This window comes from Lactuca serriola, chromosome 7 (genome assembly GCF_051521515.1).
Source record: "Lactuca serriola cultivar US96UC23 chromosome 7, Lser_US96UC23_V15, whole genome shotgun sequence".
In the NCBI taxonomy this organism is placed as follows: Eukaryota; Viridiplantae; Streptophyta; class Magnoliopsida; order Asterales; family Asteraceae; genus Lactuca; species Lactuca serriola.
The window spans coordinates 26,260,888-26,274,517 of NC_136414.1; the positions used below are offsets into that span (position 1 = coordinate 26,260,888).

General features: G+C 34.7%; 1 protein-coding gene across 1 annotated transcript; it reads left to right on the forward strand.

Moving 5' to 3' along the window:
* The first annotated feature begins 10,402 nt into the window (after positions 1-10,402).
* LOC145062845 (vesicle-associated protein 4-2-like) lies at positions 10,403-13,399 on the forward strand. The gene is made up of 7 exons (XM_079010434.1): positions 10,403-10,819; positions 11,710-11,780; positions 11,877-11,958; positions 12,072-12,190; positions 12,343-12,420; positions 12,600-12,719; positions 13,063-13,399. The coding sequence occupies exons 1-7, from the start codon at positions 10,552-10,554 to the stop codon at positions 13,120-13,122; spliced, it is 798 nt and encodes a 265-aa protein (XP_078866560.1). The 5' UTR covers positions 10,403-10,551; the 3' UTR covers positions 13,123-13,399.
* Positions 13,400-13,630: the final 231 nt, after the last annotated feature.

Consider the following 13,630-nt stretch of genomic DNA (forward strand, 5'->3'; position numbering starts at 1 on the left):
AGATTTGACATCCCTAAATTTATAGTCATTTTATAACTTTTATTTATGCTTATTTTAAATAAGACTGACCTTTATAAATGCAGAATATGTCCCATAAAAAGTATTTCCGAATAAAATGTTTTTCATTGATTATTTAAAACTTGGGATGCGATAACTGATACAAAACATAAACATAAACAGGCCTTACATCATTATTCTAGTAGCCTACAAACTCCATTAATCGCTCTGCAGATAATTATATTATCTATCAGTAACTTCGTATCGCTACCTGTGATACAAAGAAACTGAGTGGGTTTGGTTGGGTGACCTGTAGAGTACATAGGGTTTTCAACCCACAATATTATAATCTTTAATTATATATATTCTTCAGCATTCAAATACTCAAATTACCATGTTACCGTTATCCTCACTTTCTAATCCTAGTGTGGTGATCTCGAAGGATTAGGCATGGGAATATGATGATATTTTGGGTAAGCATGGCAGTATAATAGTACTTTGGACAAACAAGTCAGGCACGACAATATACATAGTACTTTGGATGGGCACGACAGTACATTTAGTACTTTTGGACAGGCACGACAATACAATAGTACTTTTGGATAAACACGGCAAGTCTCGACTTGTTATTCACACATCTCTCAGTAACCTATCACAACCACTAGCTCACACAGCCCTATCACAACCTCTCCTATATATTATTTCACACGACCCTTTACTTCCCAATCGTATTTTAAATATAATATTTTATATATGGTTTTATCAAGTAATAGTTATATCATATTGCACAGATATTTTGAACGCAACTAAACAACACATATAACAATTAAACATTTATAATACTTGTATTTATGTGTAAGCAGAAAGTAACTATGCACTCACTTGACCTAGGTGGGTGACTGGCTATTTCAGCAGTGCCTCACTTCGTACTTTCGAAAGACCTAGATACATCAAGTACTAAGAATTAGTCTAGTTTCGTAATCCTGGTTACTATAATAATTATATTCTAGATTCCTTACTAATTCCAATGTCCACATTAATATCTATCAAGTAAGGATCAACTAGGCGGTGAGTTGAGATGCAGGACCATTTTAGCATATAGCCTTTTTGAAATCCAACAACCAATCCAACATGACCATTCTAGACACCTCTCATGTAAGTAGATCAATCAGTATTATGAATTAGAATCATTGATAAATCTTATTTATAGATTCATAATAACGACTTATGACTATAAATATAAGTCACACTGAAAAGACTAGAGTATAACTTAACTTATAGAGGTTTTTCCTGAAAAAAGTTAGGAAATTGCACTGGCAGAACTTCTACTCGCTAGCTACTACTACTCCAGTTATCACATGGATTCGACGGAGACTAAAACTAAGAAAAAATAGGCTAGAATTGAAAGAAATCGAGAGAGAGTATTTGAGAAGTTGTGGGAGAAAGAATCAGGTTTGACCTCCTATTTATAGCCGATTTTGAGGTGCACGGTGTGCACAAGGGTGTATGTCGTGAATTTGGAGGCGAAGTCTCCCCAACCATTTTTGTACCATGTGTCAGCCTCTTTGTGGTCCACATTTTCACCTTCTAAAAGCGCGCGTCGCGCACCCGGCGTGCGCCGTGCAAAACACAGATTTTGTAAATTCCATAACTTCTTCATAGAGATCCATTTTTTATGTTATTTATATCCCCGGAAATCCGTCGAAAAGATCTACAACTTTCATTTAGACTCCATCAGCTAATTCTGACTTTATTTTTCGTCTCTATTTTTTATATGATTAAATGATTTTGTTAAACTCATAATTCTCTTGTACAGACTCCGTTCTTAGTATTATTTTTCTCAAATTTTTTATCTTAAAGTGTACTATGGTTTTTTTTTGGTGACTTTAGCTAAAAGTCAACCACTCTCTTCGTAACTTTTTACGTCACACATTCCTTGTGCGCGACTGAATTTTATATCTTATAAAAATCATATCTAATTCATATGGAATCGGATTTTTATGGAATTTATAATTTCGGGATCGGTACGACATATACTTTCTAAATATATAATAATATATATGTTTTGGTGCACTTATTTTTAAGATTTACGAGCGATTCGGCTGATTTTTCCTATTTTTTCTTAATACGAAACTTTTATTATATAGTCTGCAGCGTGCACAACAATAGATTATCATATTCAAGGATTTTAATTTGATAATTATTACTTATTATGTGTTGCCTGAATTTGGGGGCGTTACAAAAGACGTCACCAACCGTCGTTAAAAATCAAAAAATGGTTGTAATAGGTTAATAATATAATAAAGGAAATATATTCAATTATCAAACGCGCTCATTAGGATGGATGGACACAGAAATAAGTGCGCGAAAAACAGAGTCTCCTTGCAAGCAGGTTAACGTATTTAGAGAATACATGACGACATGATTCTGAAAATATACAGTTCTTAGGAATCCGACCTAGTGCAAAAAAGATACAATAATTATAGTAAATAAATGTTTACCGCACACAAGAAGTTACAACGTCAAAAACTACAAAGAGAACGGTCGACTTATAGCTAAAGCCACCAAAAGAAGAGTCACAGTGTTTATCAAAGTAGGAATTTTAAGACAACGAACGCCTAAATTGGAAACCAGACGAGAGAGTTATGATTTTATAAAATCATAACAGTTATAAAATATAGGCTAAATGACCTTTAACTAGCTTCGATCTATAATCGTTAAATCTTAAGTGAGCATGAAAGATATGTACAGATCTATATGAGGTTGACAGCCCCACGTACGGTTGCTGGCTACATGCTGATGGTCAAGTGGAAGCAGACATAACTTTCTAAACTATGGCGACATCCAATGAAGCGTTGTCTCGGGGAATACAGCAATCATAAGCTCGATTATAGTAACTCATCGTAACATTATTCAACACATTTATGAAGAGACTCCTGGAAGAAGTAGTGATAACATACACAAAGTCAAGGATACAAGTCAAGACCACCAATAGTACTTATAAAAACTATAAAACCTAATAACATACACAGACTCATGAAAGTCAAGAAATCCAATGGTACAAATATCCTAAGAAGATACATTATAAGCACACAATCAAAGAGATGGTAGAAAGATATAAATATAGAACTGAGATTATTTATACATTAGGATACCCTAAACAAAAAGAGCTAAGGTATAGAAATTACTCGAATACAATAAGAAAATGAATCACTATATTCATAAGACAAAGATCATTCTTAAAGACACTAACATATTTTATACATTATCAAAAACCTATGAACTCACCAACATTATGTTTTACCTTTGAAATTCACATGTATTCCTAGGAAATTGATGAAAATAAGATGATAATGCTCCTTACAACCTCGACCGGTCTAGGGAACCGTTGGAAAGGCTCTGAAGAAACTCAACTATCAAGCCAAACCTGTAGCGCTATTGTAATTATACATTTTATGAACTGTCGCTTGGGTTGCTGGATTTCAGAACGATTATATGCTAAAATGGTCATGTCCTCCGGCACTTCTCACCTGACCAATCCTTATTTGATTGTCTAATGGTACAAGAAAATTTAAAACCCAAACATACATACAGAAAAAAATCATGAAACAAGAAACAATCATCCTGGCTAAATCTATTGTACATGGGTCGAACCACAACTAGACATAGATTGATCACCTATGTGTAATCTTGGTTGGACTGATCCATAAACATGGTTTATATTCAGTAATTTATAAATAAAAATAGACAACCCAAGATAAATAAATAAAATATATAAAATCCTACAACATCCATCACACCAATTATCCAAAAACAAAGTCTAAATACATCGAAACAACAAAAATCAATCCACAACATCATAACCCTTGAGATCCACATCTCCAGCCTCATTATCGTTATGGTGTGTCCTGGAAGAACCAACTCAATCACTTGACCATGGAGGAGGTGGATAATCAAAACCTTGCTGAGCGAAGAAGCCGCTCAGGGCTCCCATAATCCATTGATGATCCCAACGAACCTCTGACTAAAAGTCATGATGCTCCCTACTCAACTCATCTACACTACGAGATAAATTGCGAAGATCAATCTCTGGCTCATGACCTCGCTAAGTAGTAGGAGGAACAACCGAGCTTGTTGTCTACGAGGAATAGGATCAGGCTCAAACTCTTGCTCAACACCTTGATCTGGATCCATCTGATGGATAGGCTCCATGATATCCTCATTCGGGATCTTATACATCCCATCAACACCATGCTTAACCACGTATTTGGCCCAACGCCGAGCTCGTTGTCTATGAGAAATGGGATCAGGCTCAAACTATTGTTCAACACCCTACTATGGATCCATCTGAAGGATAGGCTCCACGATATCCTCATCAGGGATCTTATAAATCCCATCAAAAACACGCTTAACCACATGCATTTGACCCAAAGCCATGTGGTCCATATCCCCAGGCTTATACTGAATCATCCCCAGGGTATGGATTTCGTAAGAGCGAGCCAAATGAGTAAAAAAAATGGCCTCCCCAAGTCCTGCTACGTGGCAAAGGACCCACAGACATGTGAGAAAGATAAAATATAAGAGTGAAAGGAATATTGAGGAAAACTGTGGTATGGATAAGGCACGACATGCAGAAAAGGTCGCTAACAAGGACATTTTCACTCTCACCGGGGTGACAAATGGTGGATGCAACTAGATGGTGAATCAAGCGCGTGATGGGAGATCTAAAACTCCTCTCCTTGGCCTCCCTAGCCACATAATCACCCTGGGAGAGTGCCCAAACAGTCAGATGGTTATACCCCTGTGTTTGTGAGCGAATATAACTATCCAAAAAGAGCACAAAATGAGGACTCTCCACCTCAACAGGAAAGTAAATCTCCAATCGCCGTCCCAACTCTACTACACTACAAGAGCATGCCACCCCTCCCAATCTAAAGGTTAGAGCTGACTAATTGTGCCAATCCTCGAATTCCTTATCGAAACGGACAGTAAATTGTCTCTTGTATCCTACCAAGACGTTGCCATCCCTCACAAGTAAGCAAACCGTCGTCAAACACCTGTGTGAAATAAGGCTCCAACTGATCCATCAAACCCAACTCAGCCACAGTATGCTAATGAAGTGATTGGGGAACACAAATATGCTTAGGTAGCAGCTCAATCACCCGAGAAATATAGGCGTTCTGTTCCACCGAAGGAATATCATCTGGAAACTAAAGGAATGGGTGTGTCATCCAATTGTATCGGAACAGACGTGGTTGCGATCTGGAACCACGACAATGCATGATATCTTAAAAAAAGATAAAGTAAATAAGTTAATCATAACACTTTATAAAACAAAAATCTGAAGAAAAAAATATTGCGTGCACCGTGGAGAGACGCTACGTGCAGCTTAACGGGTGCATGTAGCGCACCCGAAGTTGCGTTGCGTGCACCATGAACAACGACAAATAGGTAGTCCCCTATGTCAAATCCAGTCCGTTTTCAACATAAAAACAACTAGGGTTTGCTAATCGGAACACGTATGGGCTATACAACTCAACAATCTCACAAAACAAACAACAAATTGGTAGATTTAAGCATAAACCCTAACTTTCAACCAAAACCCAAAAATCTCAAAATTGAAGCAAGTTGGCTAAATTAAATTGAAACTGAACTCAAATATTCACTAATCAAACTATACAGAGGAAGATTAACTAGCTAATTTCAAACATTTCTAACTAAATATACAAAATCCCAAAAACTTCAAAAATCGCAAATTTAGGGAAATCTGGGGAGATTTTGAAAATGGAATACAATAAAAGAAGGATATTACATACCTTAAGAGAAGGAAGTCAAAGAAATCAAGAAGAAAATCCTAAAATCTCTGCATGCTTACTGCGTGCGAAGAACAGTCGAGAGAGAAAGGGATGTTATGAAAGCACGAAACATCAAAATATCCCCCAAACGCGCATAAATAGCAGTTTGCCCGAAGCGTGAGGGGTGTCACCGACACGCACGACGCGTGTTTGCAAAAATCCCATCATTTTGACATTAAAAAACGCTAGGTTTACCCTCCTCACACCTCATACTCGCCTCTTAAAAGAAAAGACCCATCGAAATCAAATTCACAAAACTTTTTCAAATAAACGCAATAGATTCGCGAAAAACCTAAGGGAGGCACGAGAAAAGCCACACTAAGGAAAACATCTTTAAGAAAACGAAGTTCATCATAAAATACCCGATAAGGAGACATGTTGCTAAAAAGAGCTAACCAATTAAACACAACTTATTGCCAAATAAAGAAAACCACTAAAACTTCCACTATCAGGAAGATAATGTAACATTAAGTCCATAAAACCCTCTCAAATAGGTCTTATCAAATACAAAACTAACACAAAATGAATGCACACGAAGACAAGGGCTAGCCTCGATAAAGCTAAATTACCAATAAAACAATAGTTAAGACACATATTTCCATTGCCCTAAATCCCTCCATTGTAATAAGGGAGTAAAGCAATGACTATGTTAAAAAAACAGTTGGGTTAAACTCACCACTGGCATGTTCAGAAATGCAGCTCTCAGTTGATGGAAATGCTAAAAACCCTAGGAATAGATGCAGTCTACCCAATCTCGTGGGAGGAAGGATAAAAGAATGGAATAAGAAACCCATGCTCTAACTATAGAGGAAAAAAAACCTACCAAACCTGTCAAGGACCCATAAGCAGCAAGGCTAATCATTTGAATCTCTTTCATTGTAGAACTAAAAAGAGGTTTAGTTGATGCCTTACAAGCCTTCAAAAATAATTTCTCATATTGAGCCCTAGGGAATTTCTTCTTGAAGTTGGATAGAACATGTCTGGTACATTGCCTATGTTCTATCTCTAGGAATAAATCCTTCACTGCTTCAATTATCCCCTGCATTTACATCATAAGGACATTTAGAACTAGATCACAACTGAAACACATAAAGCATGGCGTAATGAACACAAACATACCTTATGTTGATCCAACATCAATGTCTTACCATACCCACCTTCAAGATACAAATCTTTTTGCAAGTTTCTAGAAACATTTTCTAGTTGTCTTTATTTTCAACACAAACCACAACCCAAGCTATTGGGTATATATGATTGTTTTCATCCCTCCCAACAATACATAATAACTGACTAGCACACATTCCTTTTATAAAACACCCATCTAAGTTTATAATCTCTCTATAGCCACTTCTCCAACCCTGCTTTAGTGCATGAATATATATATATATATAGGGAAGGGTTATTTGGAAAACAAAAAAACCCTAAAAATCGTAAAAATGCATAAAAAAAATACTTAGAGATCACAAAACTTTTTTTTTTAATTTTTTATGAAAAAATCGCTACTTTTTTAACAAAATCGCTGAAAAAAAATAAAAAAATTAATTTCTTTTATATAAAAAAATTGGTTTTTTTTCAATTTTTTTTTCAGCGAATCTATAGTAAAAGTAGCGATTTTTTTCATAAAAAAATTCAAAAAAAAGGTTGGTGTTCTCTAAGTATTTTTTTTATGCATTTTTATGAATTTTAGGGCTTTTTTTTAGGATTTTTTGTTTTCCATAGAACCTAAACCTATATATATATATAAGTGTTGTAAAAATCTTGATTAGGTCTCGATTAATCTTTGATTAATCCCTAGGCGCTACTCGATAGATTAAAGAGCGCCTAGCGATTCCATACATACAAAATGACTGAAACAGTAGAACCCGATATAATTTTAACACTTTGAAGAAGTTATATCTCAATAAAAACTATTTGAGGTATGATTAGTGTTGTATTTATCATATTAACCTATTTTGTTATTATATTAATGGTATTTATGAACTTTTATATGATATTAGTCATATTTAATTTATTAAATCTAACAAATTAGCAATTAATGGTCTCCGATTAATCTCCGCCTAGCCGATTAATCCCTTAACCCCAATCCACCAACTAGCTAATGTCGAACGATTTTTACAACCGTGATATATATATATATATATATATATATATATATATATATATATATATATACACATACACACACACATACTGCTAAAGTAAGTTTTTCCATCTGGCATAAAGTTCACAAACAACTTGACTGTTGACCTAGGATTAGACCTTCTTATCTCATCACAATAGGACCACAACTTTGCATAATTTTCCACTATGGTACCTTCGACAAGAGACACTACATGTTGCTTAGCTTTCCTACATTGTCCCATACTAAACTCTATGCCAAATTTAGTCTTTACTTCCTCTTTTAGCATCCTAACATTGAATTTCTAATTCTCAAGAATTTTCATGGTGAAATGACTACCAATCCATCTATAGTTAACAATTGGCCCTAACTTAAAATTTCTTGCAAAATTATGCTCATTGATAAGGGACTTGATTTGGAATAAGAGCTTCTCACTCATCCACGCCGCCCAAAGCCTAAATGTGCATTCACCATCTCAACACTTAACCAATAAACTGTTACTGTCATTTTTTTCAAAGTACAGTTGATACCCATTGGCTACAACATAATTTCAAAGCATGAATTTCAATTGTTCAGGGTTGGTGAACCTCATACCTAGAATTGACAACTGCTTCTGTCAAGATATGTCTTCATTAAACATTGGTTTTCCTTTCACATCTGGGACATTTTCATCTTAAACATCTGGGGCATTGTCATCTTCATCTTCTTTTGGATCACCTTCTATGACATCCTCATTTCCATTTGTCTGACTTACTCTTGCATAGGCTACTCCTTCTATGTTGCTCTATTGTGGACTTATGAGCTCAGTTAGGTAAATACCTTCTCCCCCTTTTGATTAACATTTTTGACAAAAATTATCTTCATTTTCATTTTCCTTAGTTACGTGCATAGTAGTACCAAAATGGTCCATGTAAACAACCAGTTGTACTCAACACCGATAAGCAATGTCTATAAATTCTTGATATTGAAGTTCATTAAAGATCAAGGTTAAACCTTTTGGGATTTCTAAATCAGGTTGGCAATAATATAGTTTTTCGCACTTCACTTGTGTGAATCGTTCAAGAAAACCCACAAATTCATTATAAGACATACCAACAAAATTGATATTCTCGAACACATGATGAATACCATCAAATTAGCAAAAAGGTTTGTTGATGAACACACTGTAGAAATGAACTTTGATTGAGAATAACATAACGACATACCAACAAAATCGATATTCTCGAACACATGATGAATACCATCATAATAGCAAAAAGGTTTGTTGATGAACACACTGTAGAAATGAACTTTGATTGAGAAGAACATAACCATCGATATACAGTTATTATGGTGGGAGCAAGTGTTTCTTCAATGAGGATGAGGTGATTGAAGAACGCAATTGGCTTATTTAAAACAATTCAAGATAAAGGTAATACACGTGACCATTTCATTAAATGACCTGACACCGATATTTTCTTTTGTGACATGTATATTACCTTTGAACCCGGTATCAGGTTATATAAAGGTATTTTAAAATAGAAAAATGTAAGTTCATTCCCTTAATGTGCAAAAGAAAAAGTTTGATAACCTTTTAAAACAAATACAATAAATTTGATTTACTAATATAATGTTTGCCCTAAAAAAAACTAAAGAATACATATTTCCTTCCATTTCCTTTCCCTTTCACTTTTTAAAAAAACTCTAGAACCTTTTGTAAAATATGCTTCCTTCCATTTTACTCCCCTAGGGATGAGAATTTGGTCCGAAAACCGAACCGAACCGAACTGAATTAGACCTGAATAAACAATTCGATTCGGTTTTCGGGTTATTCGGTCCGGGTTACCTGAATAAGGGCTTATTCGGTCCAAAAGGACCGAATCGAATATGAAAAGTCACATTTTTTCCACTTGCACGATTGCTTATTCGGTCTTGTGTTCTATCGATCATTACCTAAAATACCCACGTAATGTTTAATGTTTAACTTATATACTTATATATAGATTTTTGGGTGTTTTAGATGTTTAATTTTTAGTGTTTAATATGTTGCTTAATAACTATATCTTAAGAATATGGTGGTTGGATTTTACATTTTATATATCAAGAATAGTTAATCCGTGTTATTTGTGTTTATCATAAGCTACAAAAGTCGTACAAAATACAATATTTATAATCACATTGTAAATGTTATTTGGGTTATTTGAGTTATTTGGCTCGTTAATCATCTTGTACATGTTATTTGGGTTATTCGGACCGGAACCGAAACGAATCGAATAATACCCGAACCGAACGAACCCATATTGCTTATTTGGTTCGGTTTTTGTTTCATATAATTATCATTATTCGGTTTTCGGTTTATTCAGATTCGGGTCGGTTCTGTTCGTTTCCTACCCAAATAGGATCCCTATCCCCCTTACCATTTTTTAAAAAACTCAGACGAGGGTGTAAAATATGCGTATTGGAAGGGACAAATATAGACGATGCGACTTGTTTGTTGGATTTTCAGGAGTCAAGAGTCCATGAATTTCAGAGAGAAAAGAAGAACCTTTTGAAACACAAGTCAATAGTTGAAAAACTTCCGGTGCTATTTACTGGCAGGTGATGCCAATCGTCGACGATAGGCCTCCGTCTGACGGTGGCGGCAGTAAACTTTGGGGGATATTGAAGTTACCGTTTCGAAGCTCACGTAACACTACTCCACATACATCAACGTTATCTTCTTCGTACCAAATCGAACGATCTCACGCTCATAAGAAAAACGAAAAATATAGCTCAAGCTCCACTACTTCGGTCTCATCGTTGGTTAGATCTCTGCTTCCGACGCGGCGGCGTCTCCGGCTTGATCCGCGGAATAAACTCTACTTTCCATGTATGAACTTACTGCATTATTTTCTTCCATTATTGTTATTTCTATTTGAAAACTGATCATTCCTGATTTTTTGAGTATTAATTATCTGTTTCTTAACTCGATAGATCCAGATAATCTTCTCAATATAAATTGATTTTGTGTTTCTGTTACTATTATCTTTAGAAACTTGCTAATGCTGTGTTTATGAATTGAATTAAGCGAAATGGATCCACATTAGGTTTTGCAGTGTGATTTGGGAGCAGTTTTCATTCTTTTATTAGAATTTTCTTATTAGGAAACCCTAACATCTAAGAAAACATCAAGGTGTGTTTTGCCAAATACAGGACAACTCTGTTCATACTACTTGTACTCATCAATGGACGACTATGATTTTTTTACATCAAGGGTTGAGATTTCCCATTCAAAACTTCAAATAAAATATCTAGATATTTAAAAGGAACATTCTACACAATTAAAGAGGCTACAACCTTGTGGATGCTTCTAGAGGTCACCACTCACCACAACCTTCTACACAATTGCCTCATTAGCTTAACAAAATTATAACAATTTCAACATGATTTATAGAATATAGATTATGAATTCATGATACATTTGTTACACACAAGAAGATAAAACAGGTTGTACAGTGTCTACTCTAGCATGACTGGGACCCACATTGAGACAAAAATTGTAATTGTGCAAAAGACATGAATACCCTCTTCATCCTCACCATCAAAAGTATCTCTAGAAAGCTTGTCAAATCCTTCCTGTGTAACCCAATTTGGCTCAGAATCAGATGCATAAACTATTATTTGTTTGTTAACCAAATATGTTAACATACGCTTTTCTTTCCTTATGAATATACTTAGATTAATGAAAAATCATGTGAATTTTCTTCTTGAACTTTGTAGATGAACCTGGTAAGCAAGTTCAAAGTGCTATCAAGATAAAAAACACCAGCAAGTCTCATACAGCCTTCAAGGTATGACTTTAAACCTTGTTTAACATTCACACATAGACCTTTAATCAATCAAAAATCACAATGTTTTTTTTTTTTTTTTTTTTTTTTTTTTTGTAGTTTCAAACAACTGCACCAAAAAGTTGTTTCATGCGTCCTCCAGGGGCAATTCTAGCTCCAGGCGAGACGATTATTGCAACCGGTAACATCATTACAAACTTTCTAGGGATATTTATGAAGATAAGGAGGGCATTCATGTCTTTTACACAAGTGATTTTTTGTTTACAATTTTCACTAATGGTTTTATTGTGATAGTTTTTAAGTTTGTGGAACCTCCAGAGAACAATGAGAAGCCAACAGACACAAAGAGAAAAGTGAAATTCAAAATCATGAGTCTGAAAGTCAAAGGAGTGATTGACTACATACCCGAGCTAGTAAGCCCTTTTTTTTTTTACATTATGTGTTGTCTGGATAAATGATGTTTAAAAAATATACAATAAAAATGACAACACAATAAGGGTAATAATACATTGAAAAAGTAAATGAGGTTAAATTCGTCCTTTTCTAAATGAATTTCTTTACTCAGTTTGATGAGCAGAAAGATCTAGTAGCTGTGGAGCAGATACTGCAAGTTGTTTTTCTAGATGTGACACGTCCAAGCCCAGTAAGTAATAAATAGCAATGTACTTTCATTTATTTCTCTATTTACTTTCAATATATTTTTTTTATTACATTGACAAAATCTATCAAAATATAGCAGTGAAAATATTTTGTATTTGAATTATATTTATTGATATATATATTTGGGTAGATTTTTCAAAGTACGTTGCTATTTCTTGCAAGGCATTGGAAAAATTGAAGCGGCAGTTAGCGGAGGCTGAGGCGGCTCTTGAAACCCGCAAGAAACCTCCAGAGGACACCGGACCAAAAGTTGTCGGCGATGGCCTTGTCATAGATGAATGGGTGAGAGCTATTATTATAATAATTTAATAATCATATAAAATAAAGTAAGTTACATTTTTAGTCCCTGGGTATAGCTGATTATTTCAGTTTTGGTCCCAAAATGTTTTCTTGTTTCAATTTTGGTTCTGATTTGAGGTTTTTGTAACGTTTGTGGTCTCTGTTCCAAAAAAAAAAGACTATTTTTGGGACCAAAATGCAAAAATCAGCTATACTTTGGGACCAAAGTAATCATATTACATGGAAGAGGGACCAAATTGATATAATCGTAAGTTAAAGGGACTAAATTGATAAAATGGTGTATTTTTTCCTACGTATGCTTTAATTTATGAGTTCTTTTTTGCAGAAAGAGAGACGTGAGCGATACCTAGCAAGACAACAAGTTGAAGGGGAAGACTCGATTTAATAATAAAAAGTGTTTTATTTTATTTTATAATTTTTTTTAACTAAAAAAGCGTACCACTTATTGAATTCTATTTTATGTTTTTTTTTTCATTGTAAAAAGCTTTTGTGAGGGATGTATTTAACCCGTTGGTGGTGAGCTGTAGGAGGTACAAGTCAAAACAGCGGAAAGTACCGCTTGGACTTGCACCCGATAGTTCTTTCATCGGGTAGACTAAGATTGTATACAAGATTTTCGTGTGTGATTAGTGATTTATAAGTAAATTAGACTGTGTTTGTTACACCATAAGGGTTGTTTGTTTTTTACTTAATGAGTTTATTTGGGTTAACCATTTAGTATAGGCAACTATAAGTGGATGCTTTTTTTTCTTAATACGAAGTGCGGGACTTAATGGGTTAAGCTAAAAAACTTTGGTTAATGCAATAAGACATTAACTCTTTACCTATTCAATATTCTTTTTTCTCTCAATACTTAGAAGTAAAGTTGCAAAGAATTAACCAACGAGAATTAT